Source organism: Hemicordylus capensis, chromosome 4 (genome assembly GCF_027244095.1).
Source record: "Hemicordylus capensis ecotype Gifberg chromosome 4, rHemCap1.1.pri, whole genome shotgun sequence".
Taxonomy (NCBI): domain Eukaryota; kingdom Metazoa; phylum Chordata; class Lepidosauria; order Squamata; family Cordylidae; genus Hemicordylus; species Hemicordylus capensis.
In genome coordinates, this window is record NC_069660.1 from 167,146,675 (window position 1) to 167,172,027 (window position 25,353).

Genomic DNA, 25,353 nt, shown 5'->3' on the forward strand with positions numbered 1-25,353 from the left:
CTAGGATACATTTCTTGATGTGCATATTAACAATTGCAACAGCACTCACCAGAAATTGTATTGCTAATTCTGACAAAGATCTTCTCAAAATCTGCAAAATCATTCCACGAAGACTGGAACATGTGCATAAAGCGGTTAACAAAGAGATTCTCCATCCTAACAAAACAAAACAAAACAAAACAATGGGTAGTTACTGATTGCAGCCTATTAGCAAACAGCCTGCTCCCCATTTTCTTTTTGTCTGTGCTGGGAGCCTATGATTAGAAGCACCCCAGCATAAAAGTACAGTGTACTGTTGAGTTGGTGTTGACTCCTGGTGACCACAGAGCCCTGTGGTTGTCTTTGGTAGAATACAGGAGGGGTTTACCATTGCCTCCTCCCACGCAGTATAAGATGACTCCAGCATAGGCAGGCATTTTATACCACACAGGGAGATCTTGAACCAGATCACGTATACCAGCTGTGCAGAAACTAGTCTAGTAGAAATCCACTTGGAAATGGGAGGCTCCCTATAGTCAAGTCAGGTTTGTCCTTGAGGAAGTACCAGTTCCTGATGAACAAGCAGTGGGGTGCCATTGTGGAATGACTGGTTTTCTTTTTGTTTTTCCAAGAATGCCTATCAGAGCATTGGCTCTCTCTGTCTGGATTGTGGGTCATGACATTCCATAGTTTGCAGCTCAAAAGTGTAGATCTCCCCATTTGGGGTTTTGGCCGCAGCTGGTTCTGCATGCCCTGCTATCCTGGAATTCAGGCCCTAGGTTTTTGATACTACACCTGGGCAAATGAGGCCCATGTTCCTCATCAAGAATTGGGTGTGCAAATTTCCTTTGTGCATAACGAAGTATTGGTGTGCTGTACTTCCTCCAGGTTGGGAGTCATTAAGTTGTTGCCAAAGCTTTCGTGGTCTGGGGCTCAAGATGCTTGTGCCCTGAACCATGCTAGGAAGAAGGTCAGCAGTGAGACTGTGAAGGCATTTTTATTTGTCAGCCTGACTTTCACTCAGTTACTTTGGATTTTTATGAGGCTGACTGTTTTCACCAGTTGGCTTTGGGTAGAACTTATGTGGCCGGGTTCAAGGTGGGCATCACATTGGCCTGGGGGGGGGGCATCTGAGTGGCAGGCCTGCTGCAGTGCAGGGCAGCTGGTTGTAGAAGCTGTAGAGCAGCAGTGGGAAAGGGGCAGGAGATAGTAAGGCCTGACTGGATTCCGAATTTTAAAATCCAGAAGAAATCTGAGTTTTTATGGGCAGTGAATGGCTCTGGCCAGGCTGGGAGTAGAGGGAAGGACTGCCAGCACTGCAGTCATGGCTGGTGGGGATCAATCTCCCCAAGACCATGGTGCACCACAAAGGTCCCATCCTCACGTTCCTCGGTGGTGTACTTTCTAGTGCTACTGGTAGGAGGGGAGGATTAGGATTATACATTTTAGTCACCTGTTCTCCAGCTTTCTTTTGTGCACTCTAGATGTGCAGGTTATTTATAAGGGTGTGATTGTGTTTATATAGTTTTAATAAAAGTGGCCAAGTTTGTTCCACTTTTTTCCACATTTCTATGTCTGGCTCCTTATTTTTTGATCCAATTATGTTTTAATGAAATTATTTCCTTTAACTCCCATACCAACCTATTAATTAATTAATTAATTAATTAATGACATTTATATCCCGCCTTTCTTCCATGGTGAAATTCAAGGCAATTCAGTACATGCGGCTTCCAGTCTCTAATACAGCCACAAATCAGACCCAGACCGACTTAGTTTCTTTCTTTTTAAAAAAAACATTTTTTCAATTTTATTGAAACATAAGCAAAAGAAAAGAAAAACAGTGTCATGATATTTCTTTAAGCAAGTACTAGAAAGAAAACATTCTGAATATATTAACAGTTCTAAGAACATTCGGCAGCAATGATCAACATTTGATGACAGACCTGCTTAGTTTCAACAAAGTGACTTCATCATGTGCCCTCAAGTCCTAGAGTGCCAAATAAGATGTGCCATCACAATACTCACGCCTTGGTATAGTTCAAAATGAAGTCAACCCCTTTTTCACTGTCAAACTGGATGTTGCGAGGCAATTCCTTGTGAGATTTGGCATCTATGCTCAAGGGAAAGCCTGGGTGCCATTCTGCCCATCTGATTAAAATTAAAAGAAACAGAAACAATAGCGTTTTATCTAGCTGCATTCTAAGACAGTGAATCATATAACTGAAAAATTAAACATATTTCCAGATTAATCCACCAAGTTTTTCTATTTGAAACACTTGTGAGGGATGGGGCCTTGGGAACTCAAAAATTTTGGCTGGAAGATTGCAGCTGGATCTGTTGACTAGATGAGATCCCACACTGTGGAGTGCCAATCCCTTTCTTTTAATAATAATTAGCATTTGTTAATCAAGTTGTCAATGATCAATGATCTTCATTATTTTTCAAGCAGGGGCTGCTTTGTCAAAAAAATAAGTGTTGGGCTACACTTCCTAGCACTCTGTCCACACCATCCAAAATGGTGCAGAGACTCAAGAGGGTTCTATTTCTCTTAAAGGAGCTCCACCAATGCTTGGAACACTTAATGGTGAGAATGGTGGTCACCTTCACATGGTGCCAGGGGGACCGTGTTCAGCTTAGCATAGACCCAATAAACAGTAAGCCAGGGAGTAGCGCTGAGGGTTGATGAGAGCCACCACCAGCTCCCAGGCCTTACAATGAAGGACACTGTAAAGTAGATGTGATATATGACTACTTTACTATGTGACATAGAAGTGACTTTTATGGTTTGCCCAGTAGGGCAAATATCAGCTTAGGTGTGATCAACTGGGAAAGGGATATGGAGGGAAAATGTTAAATCCCTCCCCCATCCACTATGATCCTGAGCCAAACTGAAGGCCACATAATTGCTTTGAGCTTAAGAAGAAGAAGAAAACCATAGTAGATCTTGTTCACAGATCTCCCACATCACATGGGGCTTTAGCTCAGTGGCAGAGCATTTGCTTTGCATGCACAACATCCATGGTTAAATCCCTGGCATCTCCAGATAGGGCTAGGAGAGATTCCTGCCTGTAACCTTGGAGAGCCACTGCCAGTCAGAATAGACTAAGACAATACTGAAATAGATGGACCAATAGTCTGACTCAGTATAAGGCAATTTCCGATGTCCCTATTTAAATATCCAAAGCATTCATATCATCTCTTTTCTTTTAATATATGTTTTCAAAGCAAGTTCCCAAACTGTTTCTCTATCCCAGCTTATCTTTCTGTAGCTTGGAACCTTCACACATGGCAAAATTCCAGACTAATTTAATTTGCAAGAACTTCTTTCACTACCATCTTAAAACTGAAAGACTCTGGTCTTAAATAAGCAGGGTTTTTTCATCATATATCTAGAGAGTTTGAGACTAGCATTGTGCCAGTGAGCAAAGGGAGGTGCACAGTGTCCCAGGCAGGGAAGTTTGCCCTGGTGCTCTGGGGGATGACTGCATCAGCTGAGGTTGTTGAATTTACATAGGAATCCAGATTTCTTACAGATCTAAGACTCCAGATCTAAGACTGCAACATAATGAGACTTCCTCTAGCAATACAGTAAAGCTCAGATGCTTCAGAAGGCAGTACAGGACCAGGACAACATGGGGCATCTTTGCTGGTGCCAGGTGCTCCATCCTCCCCATCTTAATTTGGGCCTCAAAGACCAAGGAAAAGTGTGGGTGCTCGGAGAGCAAGTTGCAAGAAAGCAGAATTTGCGACATTGGACAACATCGTTACTAATAATGTGGCATGTATCTTAAGGCATCAACCTTAGTTCCAAATTTCTGGCTTTGTGGAACCTGAGCAAAAATAAGATAGTCTTAACTCTAGTCTTAAACTGGCAGGTTTTTTTTAATCTATCCAAAGGGTCAGAGACAAACCTCAAACGTTGGGGTCAATTTTAAGAGCACCTTTCCTACCTATACTCTTAGGGAAAATCACATTGCCACCTTCAGAGCAAATGAAGCTCTTGAAGTCTTGAACTAAAAGGCAACTTCAGTTGCCCATATCTGAAAACGTTATATGAAGATAGTTAAAATTTGCTCTCTTGCTCAATTACCAGTCATTGAATGACCACTGATGCCTATGAGGATGGGCTTTTGCCTTGATGTACTTTACACTAAGATGTTCTTTATGATAAATTCCCCTATATACATCAGAGAGAATGTCCCAGACCAGGAGAGCTGGTCTGGTGGTAGCAAGCATGACTTGTCCGCTTAGCTAAGCAGGGTCCACCCTGGTTGCATATGAATGGGAGACGATGTCTGAGTATTGCCCTTAGGGGGTGGAGCCGCTCTGGGAAGAGAATATAGGTTCTAAGTTCCCTCCCTGGCATCTCCAAGATAGGGCTGGGAGAGACTCCTGCCTGCAGCCTTGGAGAAGCCACTGCCAGTCTCAGTAGACAATACTGAGCTAGATTGACCTATCGACCTAACATATACTGACTCAGTATATGGCAGCTTCCTATGTTCCTATTTACATACAGAATGAAAAGGAGGAAGATAATACATCAAATCAGATCAAAGCAAATACTTTATTACAGTCACAGACCAATACAAGAATAATACTTACATATAGAAGCCCAGCCATAAAAGTTGTACTATAGTAATTCAGAACAGTACAACTAAATTGGGTTCTTAATGAGCTCCTGGCGAATTTTACTGGCTATTAAACAGAACTTAGCCACATTATAAGATATTGAATTGTTCTGGTCAGCTAAGATAAAAAGAATCTGTGCAACCTGGATGACAGCTAATAAAAAGAGTAATATATTTATGCTGTATATCTTGATAAAACTTGCAATAAAGGCGCACATGTGCCTTCGTTTTGATATCTCTCAAATTGCAGTGACAAATACGTTCTTTATAGCAGATTTCTTGATATCTCCCTTCCAGAACTGCTGTTTGTAGAGCATTATTTTGTGTCTGCATCAAGTTTCTACAGTACATTGGCACTGGTATCGAGTTTAGATATCTAGCAGGGTTAAAACTCAGAACCTGGTTGCCCAAATGGACACCAACAGGAATAGAGCCACCATATCATATATTCTTTGACTGATGTTAGCCCTGGCAATTTTCTTCTCACTGAGTTGTCAATGCAGAGGAGGAAAAACCATAGTAATGTAGCCTTTCCTCTAATGCTCTTTTCCATCTCAAGTGGCACGTATTTAACAGCACAGATGGAACTAAACGTACATATGGACGGAAAACCAGCTTCAGCCAGAATTCAAAGATGTTAATCCATATTCTGGCCCAGTGTTCCCTCTAAGGCGTGTGCACATGTTTGCAAGTTTTTTTTATGTCCACTCAGTTAATTTTAGATCCCACTTAGGTTGAAACAGGAAGGCCCCACTCTGAATGCACGTGTACACACACACACTGCTTCAATACTGCCACCCAGAACAAAACTCATTCTGCACTCAGATGAAAAAATAAGAGAGAACACTGCTCTGGCCTGCATTTTGGGCAGTCCTGCTTTCACACAGAGGACAATACTAGGCACGCACCAGGGTACTTGGAAAATATTCCTCAGGAACTTGGATTATACGGATTCCACCTTGGATAAATTAGAATGCATGCCAAGTTGTGCTCCACATAGGAGCTGTGCTCGTACTTTGGCAGAAAAAGGTTTTATTGCAGAGGAGATAAATTGAAAACCCCTGGAATGGTGGAAAGACTGAATAGCTTGAGTAGATTTTCGTATAATTTAAGTACCAGCAAAAGTAAATGATGGTCTACTGTTAACACCAAAGCTTCTTTCTGGAGATCAGATCAAACGCAGATCTAAAATCAACAAATGTGGCATACAGGCAGAATTAGGTTTAGAGGTATATTTTTCTGCTAAGTGTTGTAATATTAAAGCAGGATCCATAACAGAATGACCTGCAGGGAAACCAGTTTGCTCCTCCGCAAGGATATTTTCAGAGTCCATCCAGTCCAATAATCACTCATATAACTGCCAGGCATATATCTTATTCACTATACAGTCGTACTTTTTTTTTTGTGTGCGGGTGGCAAAATCGTGGTTGTTGAGCAATAGAAATCAATGGGAATGAGGGGGTATGGGGACCCGCAGTCACAAAAGCACCACAAAAACAAGGGAAGAAGCACTAAAAATCCACTCAAACACAAAGGAAACTTTCCCTGCCCACAATCCACTGAAGAAGAACCAGTTAGAACAACCACGTCTCCGACCTATGCAGCCTCTTTGAATCTACTGTATCTTTCTCTGTATGAATAATTCGCCTCCACAGCCATCAGCAAGCTCTGCTGGGAGCAGCTCTGCCTCCCCTCTGCTTTGCTCTCCTGCTCCCGCTTCTCTCCATCCCACTTCAGCAATTCACAGACTCTCCCGAGCTCCACACTTCATCAGAAACTGCCAAGCGGGAACAGACCACTTGTGTTAACTGGCAAGACGTGACTCCATAGGAGCACAGCTCTCGCACTTACCTCAGTCCAGTGGACCTCAACCCAGAGGTAGGAAGGTATGCACTGGGCTAAGAGGAGGAGGAAGAAATGTTCCTTTGCACTACTGGCCACCAGACATGGGGGTTCCGTTCTCAGCTACTGTTGTGGATACCCAAACCATAAAAACCAAGGCATTGGGGCAATGCAAAACCGGGGGTTAGGGTCTGAAGGGGCAAAACCAACCAAAAAAAACCCATGAAATAAAGCCAGGGAAAGTACCCTACTATGCTCTGCAGACCCAGCAATGTCTTTCAGTCTCCAGCAATGTCCTGCAAGAGACTCAATTCTGCCGTTTTTTGCTTTAAAATCGTGTTTTTATTTTAACTTGGAAATGAAGCCACAAAATGGTTTCCAAGCACAAAATGGTGGCCGGAAATGACCTCAGGTCACTTCCGGCCACCCCTGATCCACGGATTTAACCCTTTTTAAAAACCTCTTTTTTCCTTGCATATACCTTGGTAAGGTGCCATTCACCTGACCGTGGATATGCAAAACCATAGATGCTGGAACCATGAATAACGAGGTCCTCCTGTATCAAAATTCTAAATTCTGATTAGTACAGAATCTCCTATCTATACTGGAGCGTCAGTGCATTAGCCATAGCCTTTCACAATTATTTCTGTCAAATGCTTTTGTGACATCTACAAATGCTGCATAGAAAAAAAATTTAGAGCACTACTTCCTAATATGTTGGTTTAAAACATAATATTTTTCAACTGTATTTCTTACATGCCTGAAATCTGCCTGTTCTTCAGAAATAATACTCTTTGATCGTATGATCAAATTGAAAGAAAGTCAACAGCCAATACCCTAATAATACCCTGACAGGGGTGCAGTAATTTTGAATCTGGACCTAATTCGCTTATCCCTCCCCCACAAAATAAGCTGACTGGGAAAGATCTGCTTGCACGGACTGGCCCCATCCCTGGTATTGGCCACGCCCCCACGTCTGACATCAGACACAGGGTGCATGGCTTGGGGCGCATGCATTCAAAGCATGCATGATCTAGCACCAGAACGGTCGGGGGAGCTGCCAGCAGGATTTCGTCCTCCAGTTGCAAGTGAGCTCCCTATGCCCCTAGGAGCACATAACTAAGGAGGAGTGCAAAAGACTGGCCAGAAGCTGTAGAGATTATGTCTGGAAAGCTAAGGCTCAGAATGAGTGGAGGCTTGCAAAGGATGCCAACAACAAAAAGGGGTTTTAACAATATGTCCAAAACAAAAGGAAGGTCAAAGAAGTGATACATCCGTTCCTTGTGCAATGGTAAGAGGCTATAGAGAGAATGCAGAGCTCCTTAACATCTATTAACCGCCCTGAGCCATTTTTGGATGGGCGGTATAGAAATCAAATAAATAAATAAACAAAATAAAATAAAATAAATTTTACACCTGTCTTTTCCCACAAGGCAATTGTGACTCTCCCTGGGAACAGAAGTATAAATGAAGAAAGGAGGAAAGTGTACCTCAAGATAGGTACATCCTTTTCCACAGATGACAATATTCCCAGACGCCTCAAGCCCCCAAACCCTGTGCAGCCATTCCATGGAAACCATATTCACCTTAATGATGTTTCCTGTTGGACATCAGCTTTGTAACTCCTTACCTCAAGCCTGCACTCACTTGCCAGTGTGACAAAAACTACACTATTGAATTAGCCCCCACCCCTAATGATCTGTGCAATAACAAAGGTGATACAGTGAAGAAAAAATTTTCATCTTAGGCCAATCAGGTGAGAACCAAAAAGTCCTAATCGGCCCAAGCATGTGACTAGCTAATCTTTCATTGCATTCAGGGTAGCTGGGTGGGGCCAAACCTAGCATGCAACTGGTGCATTCAATGTGGAGCCAACTTATAAAACAAGCTTCCCTGCTTTCTGCTCATTAAGCACGACAAGGCACATGCCACAATGGATATGCGCTTCTTGACTTGCCTTCCCGACTCTGCCCCTCCCCCCAGTAGCTGCACTGGACACCAGCGGGTTGGAGTAGCTTTCCATTCACAAAGTTTCCATTCACTTTAGATTTAGTTATGATCAATTCTGTTCCTCACAAATAAGGGTGTGATGAGGATGAAGCTTCATGTTATAGCTGTAGGTATCATAAAGGACAGCCAGGAAAACAAACAAATGGATCATAGAAGAAATTCAATTCAATTCAGAATTTTCACTCAAGGCACAAATGACCAGGCTCAAACTATCATACTTTGGAGATATGCGAAGACACAGTTCCCTTGAGAAGTCCATAATGCTGGGAAAAGTTGAAGGAAAGAGAAGAAGAGGGTGACCAGCAGCAAGGTGGATGGACCCGATTACGACAGCAATGAATTCACCACTGAGAGACCTTAAAGGCCAAAGTAAAGACAGATAATCCTGGAGAGAATCTATCTATGTGGTTGCTAGAGTCAACACTGACTCGACAGCACTTAATCAACCAATCATACAGCATTCATGATGGTTCCCTAAACAAGGGGAAACAATGAAATGCTAATTTTTAAGGAGGGACTGTTTCAGGGGCTGTCTCCCAAGTAAAATATTACAGGCACTATTGGAAAAAACAACACAAGTTAGGAAGGTATATAGAAACTCACCGATACAACTTCTGGCGATCCTCTAGTTCTTTGCGTCTGTGATGTTTGAGGATCTGAGTTTTGTCATCTCTGAAAAGCTTGGCTGTGGAAAAGGATGAAAAGACAGGAAAAAAATATAATCCCCAAAATCAATACATAGAATATGTTTGGTTTAGATAAACTGCTTGTTTATGTAGTTTATGTAGGCAGTTGATGTAGTTTCTTCTCTGTCGTGGTGGACTAGTGGTCTACAACCAAATGATTTATCTAATGTCACCAGTTTGCAAATGTTACAATTGCTCTGGCTCTGCAATAACTGAAGAAAAGGTATTCCATTTCTGTGATGTCGTCAGTTGTATTTACTACCACAATTAGATAATTTATAAACTGTAGATAATGCAATTTATATTCCAGCTGAGTTTGCATACCTTTTGGCTTTGGATTGTTTATAAATCATTGGTTGCACATCAGTATGAATTTTAGACTTCTTCACCACTGCAGTTCAGGACCGTGCACACTATCTCTCCAAGTTTTCCTTCCCTTCCCACACTCCTCTCGTTCCTCTAGACCTCTCCCTCTTTTCCAATTTCCTCACCCTTTTCAGATTCCTGCTTCTCCTAGCCTGCTACTTCCTTAGACACTCCTATGATCACAGACCATGCTTGCTAAAGCTAGGCTGGTCTAGTCTGTTAAGACCCTGAATGGGCAGCTGACTCCCTTATAAGCTGCCTTGAGTTCCTTCATGAAAGAAAGTCAGAAACAATTAAGTAAATACTGTAGTCCAAAAGCACTTCATCAAGTTTGATGATACAATGATCATAATTGGATATGAGTTTGATTTAATCTTAATTTTAATGATATCAAGTTCAAGAAAATAAATAAGGGAGGTTCAGAACCAGACTTGGGGAAATATTCTACAATGTGACACCACCACCACCCCACCCCCGAATATTCTACACCTACAGCAGGAAACAACTGCTAAAAGAATAAAACTGCATCAGTAAATTCTCAACCACAGACATTTTTCTCAGACAGCATTCTAATCCATAAAATCCTATTGCGTCAGGGCACAAAAATGGTTTTGTGAACGGTTAAATCTCATTTTTTATATATGAATGGAAGCTGATTATTACTAGCAATTACCATCTAAAGGCAGGGGAGGCAGAGTTATGCCTTCTCTGAAAAAGACAGTTTGTTTTAAGGTAGGCCTGCACAACATACAGCCTGTGAGTCCGATCTGGCCCATGGAGGCTTTTTTGCTGGCCTGCAGGTAAGCCAGCAAAAACCAACAAGCCAACCTAAAGAGAAAAGGCTGCTGAAAAATAACTTGTTTTTCTGGCGCAGTGTTCCCTCCATTCAGCAAAAGGTGAGGGATTTGACCAGCAGAGTTTGTGTTCTGCCGCTACCAGGCATAGCGGTTGATAATCACATAATTCTCTCCTCCTCATATAAGAAGAATGATGCATCAATTAACAACTTGTGCCTGGAAGCCACAGCAGAACTGAAACTTAAGTACGTTTCAGTGATCCGTGCTGAACAGAAAGACCCAGTAAAATAAGTTACTGTTTTGCTGCTTTCAGGCATGCTAAAGAGGCAGCTGTTTCACTTTAGGGGTGGGCTTGCCTCCATTCAGGATAGCTCTCCGGTTCCTGACTAGAGAAGGAAAAAATGGAAATATTTATCAACTGAAGTATTTAGAGGGGTGAGGTGGGAGTCCCTCAAGCTTGGGTCCCCAGCTGTGGTTCCCATCATGCCCTGCTGTGATGGAGTCCAGCCACAGCTGGAGACCCACAGGGAAATAATTTCAGAGTTGTGCCAGTCTGTTTGTATAAATCTGAGCATGGCCACCCCACAGTCCGTCCGTATTGGGAGTCTTCCCACGTCCGCAGTGGGAGTCTTCCTTATTCTAAAATAAGATAACCTTGTGCTAATCCCACTAAGCTAACCTTGTGCTAATCCCATACTCAGATTAATAAAAAACCAAATTGATTAATTAAAAAAAATCTTTCTACCATATCTTAACACAAACTGTCTTTTCCAGAGAAGGCATTCCTAGTGCTAAACTGGTGATTGCTGTTAATTTATTTGCAAAAAAGATGTAGGTTAACTTTTCATTTGAAAATGAAGCCACAGTGCAAGAATTATTCGGAGAACATTCTAAGAATAATTGGAAGTTCAGCAGGATATTCTTGGAACGTCCTACCTCACATATTTGCCATGAGAATCATTCAAGAATACTTTATGGCATATTCATCCCAAGTCTATGAACCTACTTTGGGTTCCCATCACTCTATTGTACAGACAGAGTAGTGGCTGAATGGTTAAGGTGAGGAGTAAAAACAACATTCCATTAAAGGCCCTGAAAATTCTATTGCTCATAACACCTATAGTATCCATCCAATCCCCCAAAGCCTTGAACACACCAACTAGTTGACAAGTGCCACCAACCCTCCAAATCTGTTGCAGATCCATTCCAAAATTACTGAAATAGAACAGTCAATATAAATAAAGTTGAATGTCTGTCTGTGTGTCTCCTATACATTCCCATACCCTTTGAGCTACTGGGACCAAACCTGGCAAGGTGACTTACTAGGACCCTACGAGTAACATAGATTACCCGGGGACCCTGGCAACCATCCCGCAAAGACAGACAGACGGATATACAGTGGGTATAGTCTCTGTTTGTTTGTGTGTTCCCTATACATCCACACACCCTTTGAGCTATCAGGCCCAGACTTGGCAAAGTGACTTTCTAGGACCCTACCAGTAACACAGGGTAACCAGGGACAATGACAACCACCCTGCAGAGACAGACGGATGGATATACCTCAGGTAGAGCCACAAAAGCCCAAGCAATGCCAGGTACACTGTACTAGTTTAAAAATAATTCCTAAAAATAGAGGTTTGAGTGCTGGCAGCTACTTTTTTTTCCACCACAAAGAATGTACCTTTTAAAAATTGCAGTGTCTCTTTAATTTTACACACACGTTCAGGTCCATATTGGACTAGTGCCTCTTGCCTATTGGAAAAACATCCATTCACTATTTTTTGAGTAATCAGTGTTCCGATAATAACAGGGTAAAACCAACTAAGGGTGTAGATTAGCAATTTTGCCCATTGAGGTTTCTGAAGTAAGAGTAGCGAGGGACAAGGCCTAGGAAGCTCTAGATGGTGATTTTATGGCTCTAAACATAGCTGCCTGGTAAGGAGACAATGAGCAATCTAGCCCATTTTTTGTTAAGCAACACTTGCCTTTTGTTTTATGGCACACATGCGCTTGTTACTTCTGGTATTTCCTGCAAACAACAGGGGCAGGGGTGGCAGGAAGGAACGCTGCTGCCCCAAAACCGTTTACAAAAAACGGAGCACCAGTGGGAGGAAAACAACGAGAGAGGTAAGTGCAACCCCCCTGCTCTTAAAGAAGAGCCAGCGTGGTTTAGTGGTTAGAGTGCTGGACTAGGACCGGGGAGACCCGAGTTCAAATCCCCATTCAGCCATGATACTGGCTGGGTGACTCTGGGCCAGTCACTTCTCTCTCAGCCTAACCTACTTCACAGGGTTGTTGTGAGGAGAAACTTAAGCATGTAGTACACCGCTCTGGGCTCCTTGGAAGAAGAGCGGGATATAAATGTAAAAAATAAATAAATAAATAAATAAATAAATAAATAATCCCCCAGTGAGGCACTACCTTGGCGTGGTTGTGGGGCTTGTGTGCTCTGAGGAAGGTGAGAGCTATGCCAGAGGTCCAGCCATACTGGACAGGTCTCACCAGAGGAGCCAGACAAAGAGTGACTCTCCCATCAACAATATGGTGAGACGTAACTTTAATAAATCTATACCGGATCAGTTGTCGCCCGGGTCAACAAGGAACGCGCCAGGTACTATAGTCCCTGGACATCTGGTGGCAAGTGGGCAACAGGACTCAGGATCTTCAGTTGAGCAACCAGGGCTGGAGACTGCAAGGTTACTGGAAGAAACGTCGCTTAACCGAAAAAAATATACGAAAAATGCCAACAAGGAAATAATGATCTGCTATTAAGAAATAGAAAAAATCACAAAATACAAAGATCTACAAATTGAAATTGAAAGGCTGTGGCAGAAAAAGACCAAAATAATCCCAGTGATAATTGGCGCCCTGGGTGCAGTTCCAAAAGCCCTTGAAGAGCACCTCAACACCATAGGGGCCACAGAAATCACCATCAGCCAATTACAAAAAGCAGCTTTACTGGGAACAGCCTATATTCTGCAACGATATCTATAACAACTGACAATAAAATTCTGGCATCCCAGGTCCTTGGGAAGGACTCGATGTCTGGATAAAACAAACCAGTCAATAACACCAGTCTGACTGTGTAAACAAGAAATTAATAATAATAATAATAATAATAATAATAATAAAGGGAGACCCCCGCCGGTGCCAGACCGCGCCTCCATGGTTCCGTGCACATCCCTATCCTAGTTTAGACTGTACTTGAACATAGAGATTTTACATGAGATCAAATTATCTGTGAATATAGAGGTTTTGATTAATTTATTTCATTTCGTTTCACTTGCTCAAACTGAGGAAGGGGAGCCCCCATATTCACAATCAAGAAGAGAAGCCTACAAGCAGGTATCCAGCTGAGAGCCACATCCTTTCCAAGCTCCACTCCCTCAAATCTACGTTTGAACTATGATCTCTCTCACTTTTGGCAACTTTAAAAATGACAAAGCCCTATGAAAGATGCTATCTTTCCCAAACAGTTGTTCATTTGCTCTGTGATCCTGGGAAGAAGATTCCTGAATGGTAGCAAGATGCACTGCAGATAGATAGATAAACTTTATTACAGTCTTTGACCAGTACAGAAGCAAGAAGGAAGACTGCAGTACATCCCTTGTGTGGAGGCCACACCAAACCAATTCAGCCAGGGCCACATCTCTTGACTGGCATATTGAGCAGCTTGGAGAAGAAAGGAGAGGGTGGCAGTTTGGGTGCAGCAGGCCTGGTGAGGTGAGGTGAGATGAGTGAACAGGTGGCCTGGCAGCAGAGACACAACCAAAATAACTGGTTGCTGAGAACCTGATGAGGTGGGATTGGCCAGCAGGTGTATTGGGGGGTGGGGGGCAAATTCTGCTGCCCCTCCAAATGTGCTACTCTAGGCACCCTTGCCTTATCAAAGGGGTGGCCCTGTGTGGCATTGAGAAAGGTATCTCTTTTGTGGGGTACTTTGTATTAATCTTGTGACCATGTAAACAAGTAAGCAACTGAATTAAGGTTTCTTCAATTTAGCTCCTCATGTAAAGAATCTTACAAAGCACCCACCTTGTCCATCCCGGAGTACCACCTCTTTTTCATCTGTAATCCACATGTAACATGGAAACTCCAGATAATCACCTATTGGTGTTTTTACAGTGACATACTTAAGGTACCAATCATCAGGAAACCAGTATTTTCGTTTTTCAATTTTTATCAGCTGGATCTCCCCTAGGTCTTCTGCCACAGTCACATCATAAGTATCAACCTGAAAGAAGAAAATATAGGCTGTGATCTACTGGAGAATGCCAAGTCATAATCTACATCTGTAATCCACATCAATACTGTTATAACCATTTAAGTTGTCCAAAGATGTTGAATGTCTTTCACAGATGCAAGGAGGCTCTACACATGATTGGTGTGTAGACCCTTACTAGGCAATACAGGGAGAGCGGGTTTAGCCCGCTCTCCCCACAGATGAGCAGGGGGCTGTCCCTGGGCGGCCAGATCGGCCACCCACACGACTAGATCAGCCACCCACCCTCACTGTGGGGGCAGTGAGGATTGGGGGCTGCCCAGCCCCCAGATGTCCCAGGATGCCCCGTGCAAGCACAGGGTGAATCCTGGGGAGACTCCCGAGGCATGTTGTAGCCCCCCGGTCGGGGGTCTACTCATGTGTTGCCACAGCGTAGAACCACACTGCAGCAACACACAACCAGTTAGCAGAGCGCTTGCTCCACTAACCTTGTTTTAGGGGAGGGGTTCTTAGGCGGACTAGCTGCTGTTGAACCACCAGGCTCGCCTGCGATGGGGGGGAAACAGGGCTGGGCTCCCTTAGCCCAGTTTCTCTCCACCGTGAAAATCACCTCAAGATCTATTAGCTATCTCCCTTGACGGGCAACTCACCAGAGCTTTAACTGAACTCAATTATAGCTACACCCCTGGTGTGATTTGGTATCTTAGATATGGACATTACCTAAGACATTTGTCAGAAAACCTGGTCAGATATTTGCTGTTATCTTGGAACCACCACTTGAACTGAATACCCATTTGGACTTGTTTACCAGATCAATACCCAATGATGTTACCAACAGAAGAGGTTTTTGTCCAATAGCATAAAAGGCTAAGGAAATGAACATTTGTTCAGCTTAGGGAGAAGATAAATGCTTGAACACCTGTGACATCTGTCATCCTTGTCTTGGGCCTCAGGCACTGGGTATCTTTTGAAGAGTCAATGACTTGTAACTTGAAGTTTGCAAGGCTGACTCAGGTACATGTCTTATGTTAGCTTAGTAGAGAGAATCTGTGTATTGAATAAAGTTAAGTACAGGCCACTTCTACTATGTGAAATAAGAAAACAAAAGTGCAACCCTATACTTTAAGAATTCCAGTTTGACCAGCATAAGTTCCCTTTTTCTGGTAAAATTTGGGATATACCTCCACAGTCTCTGATACATTGACATAATGGCAGAGACATGGACGTGTCTTGGGAAAGATGGGGAGAAGTTATTTATGCCAAATCCTATATCCCCTACAGACTACACACACACACACACACACACACACACACACACACACACACACCCTGATGAAGGTCTAACATCATTATGTGATGATGGAAATACTAGTAGAGCTAGTCTGAGTACAAGATTGAGACTAGCTCTACAATCAAACATGGCACACTTACCTGACAAGGAATTCAGATAAGGCACATGGCATGGGGCTATATCTCTTATATAAAGGTGAAATTTGATTACGGCAACCATGGAAAATGGGTACTTAGCACAAACCGCCTTATGCCCGAGAGAGAGAGAGAGAGAGAGAGAGAGAGAGAGAACACTTCGCTAACACCTGTCTTCTCCGAATTCTTATTACAGGACTCTAGACACAAACACCCAACCTGAAATACAGTACTACTCCACCACCCCAACAGGAGATGCTAGGCCAATGAGCCCTGGGCAGGTAAGAGCTGCGTGCACAGAATTCCATTCCACAAAGCATGAATGTTGAAAATGTCTTTGATGTCCCTCCCCCACCCTCCAGTACTGTCCCTCCCCCACCCTCCAGTACAATTGGCTAAACTATTGGTTAACCACTCCTTCCTCTCTCAGCCGCTATGAGAAGTGTTTGCCACACAGGATACACATGCTCTCTTTTGTTGACTGCCAAACTCTCAACTCCAACTACTGCTATTGCCCTTATGCTTTTCAGAATCAGAAGTTTAAGGAGCTGCACAAAGCTGAGATGATCCACGATATTGCACCTAGTAAAGGACCTTCTCTAAGACACATTCAAGATTGTGCAATGCATTGTGCAGCCTGTTCCACAACACTTCGTACAACATGTCAACATCTTCCATCAGCACAAGAACTAGTCTGGAGTAGACGTTCCTTTCTCTGCACAATATCATTGTGCTATGTCCTTGCACTAGTACAACAGTCATCTGGATCAGTTTTCCCTCTAAGCCGCGTGCATGTCTGTGCACTCACACATATTTGGAGGTCCACTCCGTTGATTTTAAATCTGCTCAGGTTTAATCAGGAAGGTCCCACTCTGAATGCACATTCACACACACTGCCTTGATACTGAGAACAAAACTCATTCCACACACAGGTGAAAAAAATTACAGCTATCCCTTGCCAACCTTGATTTCCCCAATCGTGGTTTCGAGCATCCGCAATTGGGAAAATGAGCCTTGCCAATGCAACTTGGATACCTGCAAATCTCACGAATTTTCGTTGGCGCGAGAGCTGGCGCAAGAGGTGGCACGAGAGGTAGAGAGTCGGAGAGAGCATTGGAGAGGTGTGTAGGTGTGTTTCGGAGCTAATTGGAGGTGTTTTTGAGGTCTTTTGGAGGGTTAGAGTTTGGTATGGGAGAGGCGGAGGTGAGAACTGTGGGAATATGGGGCTGTAGATGTTGGGGGTGGGGTAGCTTCTGTGTCCTTACTGTTTCTGTTTCTTTTGAACTGCTTGCTGCATGGGTTGGGGGGCTGGCTGCATGGCTTCTGTGTCCTAACTGCTGCTTTTGAACTGTTAGGAGCCTGATCGCTGCTGTGTCTTCACAGCTTTTTGGAGGTGTTGGAGTTGCAGTTGAACAAAGAGAGATAGGGAGAGGCAGAGGTGAGAGCTGTGGAAATTGGGGGATGAAAATGTGGGGGGCTGTATGGCTGCTGTGTCTCTACTGCTGCTTTTGCACAGTTTGCTGACGTGCAAGAGTTGGGTAGCAGGGTTGGGTGGCTGCATGGCTACTGTTTCTTCACTACTGCTTTCAAACTGTTGGGGGGGTTGATGGCTGCTGTGTCTTCAGAGCTTTTTGGAGGCGTTGGAGTGTTGGAGTTGCAGTTGAGCAAAGAGAGATTGAGAGAGGCAGAGGTGAGAGCTGTGGAAATTGGGGGCTGAAAATGTGGGGGGCTGAATGGCTGCTGTGTCTTCACTACTGCTTTTGCACACGGGTTGCTGTGCAAAGGCTGAGGGGCTGCATGGCTTCTGTTCCATCACTGCTGCTTTTGAACTGCTTTTAAGGGAGAGGGAGAGAAGCAGAGTTGAGAGAGAGAGATGCAGTGTTGAAAAATAGGTCCAGAGCATGCAGGCAAGGGAAAGGAGGAAGCTGTGGCCAAGTGGGCGAGGAATGTGATGTTCCCGGAGGACAAGGTCAAAGTCTTGGACTGCCTGAGGGAAGGCCAAAGAAACAGCGCAGTTGGGAGATTGTTCGGGGTCAATGAATCAACCATCCGCCGCATAAAGAAAAGTGAGGATGCCATCAGAGGCAGTGTCGCCAGTGGGACCTAGTCCTCCCTGAAAGTCTCCTACATGCTGTGGGCAACATTAAGAAAATGGAGAAGGCCCTGAACATCTGAATGGAGGACCAAGCACAGAAAAAAGTCCCCCTCAGCACCCGCATGATCATGACCAAGGTGCGGTGAATCTATCGGCACCTGGTAGAGAGGGAGACCCCGAGAAGTTTCAAGCCAGCAAGTGCTGGTTTGAAACCTTCAAGAAGCGCTTCAACCTGCACAACGTGAAACTTGTTGGAGAGATTGCCTCTGTAGATCATGAGACTGCAGCTGCTTTTCCTGCTGAGCTGAAGAGGCTGATAGAGGAGAAAGGTTATATGCTGGACCAGGTCTTCAACACGGACGAGACTGGACTCTTCTGGAAGAGGATGCCTAACTGCACCTTCCTCGCCAAAGAGAAGAGAAGAACTCCAGGATTCAAGTCTGCGAAGGACAGGCTGACCCTTCTCTTCTGTGCCAGTGCCTCAGGTGGCCTCATGGTCAAGCCCATGCTAGTGTACTGGTCCAAGAATCCATGGGCACTGAAGGGCAAGAACATGAACCACCTCCCTGTGTTCTGGAGAGCGAACACAAGAGCAAAAATGCGCTCCATTTTCATATCATGGTTCAACGACTGCTTTCTGCATGTGGTGGAACACAACCTGAGAGACAAGAACTTGGCCTTCAAGGCGCTGCTGCTCTTGGACAATGCCCCAGGGCATCCTCCAGATCTGCTGCTTGCCCACCCCCACATGGAAGTGGTGTTCATGCCTCCAAGCACCACATCCCTTATCCAGCCGATGGACCAAGGCACAATCCAGCTTTCAAGAGCTATTACACTGGGCAGAACTTTGAGCACATAGCTGACCTGATGGATGCGGACCCCAAGCTGACTCTTAAGGAAGCCTGGAAGGGCTACAACATCGCACATGCCTTGAATAGCATCAAGGAGGCAATGGATGAGATCAGGAGCAGCACCCTGAATGCCTGCTGGAGAAAGGTGTGGAAGGAGACTGTGAGGGACAACACTCCTGTGCCAGCTGTGAAGGAAGAGGTCGGGAGGATTATGGCTTGTGCCAGGTGACTTGGTGGCGAGAGCTTTGAGGACATCAAACACTCCAACACCTGAGAAGCTGTCCAGAAGATTACCATGGTCGATGGTATTGAATGCTGAGGTCCAGCAGAACCAACAGGGAAGCACTCCCCATCTAGTTCCCAGCATAGGTCATCCTCCAGGGCGAACAAGGCAGTTTCAGTCCCAAACCCAGGGCAAAAACCTGATAGAAAAGGGTCTAGATAATCTGTATCATCCAAGACCCTTTGCAGCTGTACAGACACCACACGCCCTATCACCTTGCTTAAAAAGGGAAGATTTGAAACAGGCCAATAGTTATCAAAATTGGTGGAATCAAGGGAGGGCTTTTTTAATAGTGGTCTTACCACTGCCTGCTTGAGGCTCGATGGCATCTTGCCTTCCCTTATTGAAGCACTAATAATTGGCTCCAACTACTTAACTGTTCCTTCCCTGTAAGATTGATGCTTCCTCCCCAGTCACCCGGGAGTCTGTATGGAGCAGTGACTTTGCCACACTAAAACAGCTCCACTGGCCTACACAGACGCAATGGAGGTGGAGAAAAAACATTTCTTTGCAACCTCTACCACCATGGAATAGTCCCTAAAATGGGCTCTAGCCCATGTTTGGTTGCATTCGTTGCGAGTCTTCCTCCAACGCTGCTCCAAGTTGTTTCATTGCCCTAAGCTCCAAGGAACAGAAAAGGCTCCACCAGCCGGAGAGGCATTTAGGAGTGACCATGTCAATAGCCCAGACTGTTTCCACATTCCAGAGTCACCAGGGCCTCGAAAGAGTCACCAGTTTTGGACCCTGGAAATTCCCCAAGGGCTGTCTGGAAACCGAGCAGATCCATAAGCCTCCATGGGTGGACCATTCTAATTGGTCCACCACCCCTGCAGAGGTAGGCTGAAGCAGTCAAACTAAACCCCACCAGATGATGACCTGTCCATGACAAAGGTGTTATATCAAACTCCCCCACCTGCAAATCATTTAGTTCTTGGTTGGCAAAAACCAGGTCCAGTGTATATCCTGCCATGTGAGTAGTACCAGATATTAATTGCGAAAGGCCCATGGTTGTCATGGTGTCCATGAAGTCCTGACCGCTTTTACTAGCGGGGCTTTGGCATGAACACTCAAGTCCCCCAAACAATAAGCAAAGGGGAACACAACGCCACCTCCAAGACCACCCCTACTAGTTCAAGCAGAGAGACGGGTGCAGCAGGGTGATCCAACAGAATCCCTATCCTATCTCATAGGCCCACCCTCAGGGACAAACACTCGAAGTTCTGATATTGCCTAACAGGGCATCTGGAGAGGGGAATGAATTCACGATAGATGACTACAACTCCTGCTCCCTGACTTTCAAGGCAGGGCTGCTATAGGATCATGAAACCTGGAGGGCAGAGCTGGGAGAGACCCACGCCACCAAGCTCGCCCAACCAGGTCAGCATGCTCTTCCACAATTAAATCATGGATATTTGTGCATTTACTGATATATAGTTTATACAATGATAACTTTAGTTAGGGTCATATAGCATTTTACAGCTCTTACATCTTACTAGCTGGGCCAGGCATCTGCGCCTCCAGCCGGCCCACCCACCCCCTGCTGCTCCCCCCGCCCAGCATGCCCGGCTTTCTGGCCGACTGGCTGCTTCCCTCCCCCCACCAGCTTCTCACCCCCACCCCCAATTTTTGGTGGGCTGGCTGGCCGGCCCACTTCCTCTCCCACCACCCTGCAGTTTCTGGCTGGTTCCTGGTAGCAGCTGCCTCCTCCTCCCCCCAGCAGCCGCCCCGCCCCACCACTGCCTCTTCCTCCTGGCTGGCCCACCGCGTCCTGCTCCCGCTGGTTGGGCCAAGTCAGCCCACCTCCTCCTCCCAGTGGCCGGGCTGCCTGCTTCTGCCTCCTGCTCATGCCGGTTGGGCCCGCCTGCTGCTGCCTCCTCCAGCCAACCGGCTGCCACTGCCATTGTGTCCCTGTCCCTATCCCCCAAGCAGCTGCTTGCAAACGCTCATGAGAGCAGCCACGCATGGGAATAACAATGGGTACATTTAGGATAATTATATAGATAGATAGTATAGATAGTCTCTATACTCACAGTACTGGTCATAGCCTGCTTTTAATGCCATTTTAATGTAACCTACTTTATGCTGGTCAGAGACTGTAATAAAGATTGATTTGATTCCCCCCCCCCTTTTCCTGGTAAAATTTGAGCTACACCTCCACAGTCTCTGATACATTGACATAATGGCAGACATGGATGTGTCTTGGGCAAGATGGGGAGAAATTATTTATGCCAAATCCTATACTCCCTCTAAACTTCAGACACACCCCTAATGAAAGTCTAACATTATGCTAGCTCTGGAGATGGTATAAGTCAAAAAGCACTCACTGAAATCAAAGGAGAGCAAAACTTCATTGCTTCTTCATTGTTTCAGGAAGGGTGATGCAGGGAACAAAAATTCATTGCTTCCTGCATCACCCACCCCTAGACTGGAAGTGCTAGGCTGAGCATAGGATTCAGACTAGCTCTACATTCATTCATTCATTCATTGATTCTTTCGATTTCTATACCGCCCTTCCAAAAATGGCTCAGGGCAGTTTACACAGAGAAATAATCAATCAATCAATCATAGCACACTTACCTGACAAGGAATTCAGATAAGGTACATGGCATGCGGCTATATCTCTTACACAAAGGTGAAATTTGGTTACAGCAACCATGGAAAATGGGTACTTAGCACAAACCGCCTTCTGCTCTCTCTCCCCATGTCTCTGTGTGTATGTGTATAGAGCGGGAGAGAGGGAGGGAGGGATAGCGCATGCAATTTGCTAACTCCTGTCTTGTCAGAATTCTTATTACAGGACTCTGAACACAAGCACCCAGCCAGAAGTACTACTCCACCATCCCAACAGGAGATGCTAGGCCAATGAGCCCTGGGCAGGTAAATGTGGGTGTGTAGGGGGGTGTTTACACAGAATTCCATTCCTCAAAGCATGAATGCTGAAAATGTCTTTCATGTACTTCCCCCACCCTCCAGTACTGTCAGTTGGCTAAACTATGTTGGTTAACCACTCCTTCCTCTCTCAGCAGCTACGAAAGATGTTTACCACACAGGATACACATGCTCTTTTTTGCTGAATGCCAAACTCTCAACTCCAACCATAGCTATTGCCCTTATGCTTTCAGGATCAGAAGTTTAAGGAGCTGCACAAAGCTGAGATGATCCACAATGTTGCACCTTGTAAAGAACTTCCCTGAGACACATTCAAGATTGTGCAATGCATTGTGTAGCCTTTTCCACAACACAACAAATATCTATATACCGTGTAAGCGGTTTACATAGAGAAATAATAAATAAAAATAAGATAAGATGGATCCCTATCCCCAAATGGCTCACAATCCTTGTGCAACACATCAACATCTTCCACCAGCTCAATAACTAGTCTGGGGCAGACTAGTCTTGCCACCAGCAAGGCAAAGGGAAATAGTGAGTAACAACACAAGATTCCCTTCATTTAGAACAGATTTATAGCCTTGTGAACCAATGAATTAAGGAGCCCTCCTACCCCCAATAAAGAGTGTGCCACATGGGAGTCGCCGATAAGCCAAACTACTCCCAAATCATCCAAGTGATCTGTCCGGAGCCATCCCCCGGGACTGAGAAATGGGACCTCTAAATCTGCCAAGCATACCACACACCTCCCCCATGAACTCCTCACCCATTATCTAGGAGATGCCTGTCTGTTGTCTGCAGAATCCATGGTCACGATAACTGGAACATTGAATGAAATTTCTGCTGAAGTTGATAAGCTCAGGCTTGCCTTTGAACAATTTATTTCTTAGAGCACACAAGGGAAATGCTCTTGACACAAGGGAAATGTAAAAACCTGAGGATTCATAACTCAGCTTCTGAGATTTCTGACTGTGAGAGTGATATGGAGGTCCAGCCCTTGTAGGAGGTCTCAAACCCAACCCCTAGCAGGCCTAGAAGGAAACTTTCAGTGCATTTCAAAGATTTTGTGGCCCCAGACAGCCAAAATGAGTTCCCTGGTTCCATTACTCCCCCTGTGTGTCCACGCCATCCTTTCCATGGGAAGAGTCTCCCTCCACCATCTCCACACCCCCCACCACCATTAGATGTGGACATTGTTACTCCAAGGGAGGAAATGCATGTATTGTCAGCTGCACATTCCAGTGAGACACAGAGAAAGCTGGCCACCCCAAATGATCTTATGTTGCCCCAGCTCCTCTTGCCCCCCACCACATGTCATTGCATGAAGGAGAACGGGGTCTCCTCATGATGCTTTTCACCCCAAAAGAGCAATGCCCTGCTGGCATCTGGCATGGGGTTGCCATTTGCCAGTGATCCATATTTTGATGATATCATTGTGTTGATCACCTCTGACAGCCTGCCTATGCTGAGGGATCTGCCAACCCACCATATCGTCCAGCAACATCTACAAGAACCTCAGCCAACCAATCCCACACAGGAGCATCCCCCTCCTCTACAAGCTTTGAGCGCAATGGACCAGGAGATGGAATTGGAGATGGACCCACTGCCCCTTCATGTCTGGCAGGGCCTGGGCTCCTGGATTGTGAGACCATCTCAGAGCTGAGCACTCCAGCCTGCATGGGCAAGCCAACAGACTCCAAGGACGGTCACGCTGACTCCCTGGTCCCGCATTGCTGAACCAAGTGAGAACCACTATGGAGACCCCAGAGCCAGGAGAGAGCCAAGCAGATGCCTCTCCACTTACTTCAACACAACAGCTATGCAACCCATTTCATGGAGATACATCAGAACGCTCCAGGAAATCACCTGCCCAGCACCTACCTGATCCTGTGACCCGCTGACATCTCACCAACCAGCATAAGCTCAACCTTTTGTCCTGGAATGTGGCTGGGTGGTTTCGATGCAGAGATGCAGACCCTAACCCCTTTCCTTACCAGACGATATATTTATGGTCCAGGAGACCTGGACTGCGACTGCCCTAAGCCTCAAAGGATAGCACTCATGAACCTTGGGGGCAACTCCCAGCACAGGCCGGGGCAGGTCCAAAGGCGGCCTGGGGATATTAGTCTCCACCAACTTGCATGTAATAGTGACACCTCTAGCGCCACTCAAGCAGTATGCCATGGCTATCCTAATCTGGTTTGGACCCACCCCTCTACTGGTAGTTAACATCTACCTTCCTCCACAGCACTGACAAACCCAAGTAAGATCATTATGGGCTGACCTAGAACAATACATAGCTGGACTTCTCCTCTCCAATCCTAAATGCATATGTGGTACCAGGTGGATACCTCTGCGCCAGGATGGGTCAAAATGACCACTCATTCACCCGCTGTTACCGACACCCTCCCAACTTGGAAGCTGACCATCTTCATTCACCTTTCCAAAGACCAGAGATCCAACTATGTGGGTTTCTGCCTTGAACAAACATTCCACAGATTAAATGTCCTGATATTAAATGGCTCAGTTAAATATGACCACCCAGGAGAATTCACGTATCTAACTGGCTCCAAAGTGTCCGCTATAGACAATATAATAATCTCTGGGAACCTCCTTTCACACACTGAGAGCTTGCTCAACACAATTAGCAAGTTTTATGCAGGTCACCTGCAATGGAAACTTAGGGGCTGGGTAGCTCTAGAAGATCTCCTCGCAGAAGATCAAGTGGGCTTCAGGGAGGGCCAATGTATGGTTGATCAATATCTAATGTTACAACATCTCATTGAAAAATATTCCACAAAGAGTGCAACCTCCCTATATACAGCCTTTATTGACCTCAAGGCTGCCTTTGACTCCATTTCAAGAGTCAAGCTTTGGGAGAAGCTGAAAGCCTCCTCGATTGATTGATGTCTACTCTACCTGATCCATATCCTACACACAGGCATGTCCCTTAAGGTCAAGTGCAATCCTCAAGGCCAACTCTTGAATCCAGTTCCAACCTGGAAGGGAATCATACAAGGATGTATACTCGCCCCACTCCTCTTCAACCTCTACATCAACTATATGGTGAGCCACAAACAGGCCAGACTTGCATCTCCCCCAAGTTGACTGGAAGATGTATTTCTACCCTGCTCTACACTGACAATGCTGCAATCCTCTCAAAGACTCCCATTTGGCTAAGGAGAGTCTAGGTGGCTCTAGCCCAGTTCTGCAAGGATGAACAGCTCAAAATTAATTATCAAAAAACTAAAATCATAGCCTTCACTAAGAGACCCAAGAC

At 45.1% G+C, this 25,353-nt stretch overlaps 1 protein-coding gene across 4 annotated transcripts in view; it reads right to left on the reverse strand.

Moving 5' to 3' along the window:
- ALOX5 (arachidonate 5-lipoxygenase) overlaps positions 1-25,353 on the reverse strand; it is a 99,307-nt gene that overhangs the window by 44,045 nt on the left and 29,909 nt on the right. For all 4 annotated transcript variants that reach the window (XM_053250030.1, XM_053250028.1, XM_053250031.1 and 1 more), the window contains 4 exons: positions 14,344-14,542; positions 9,063-9,144; positions 2,005-2,127; positions 50-156 (listed from right to left, as the gene is read on the reverse strand). In XM_053250030.1, the coding sequence (XP_053106005.1) occupies positions 50-156; positions 2,005-2,127; positions 9,063-9,144; positions 14,344-14,389 (358 nt within the window). In that variant the 5' untranslated portion in view covers positions 14,390-14,542. The remainder of the gene's footprint in view (positions 1-49; positions 157-2,004; positions 2,128-9,062; positions 9,145-14,343; positions 14,543-25,353) is intronic.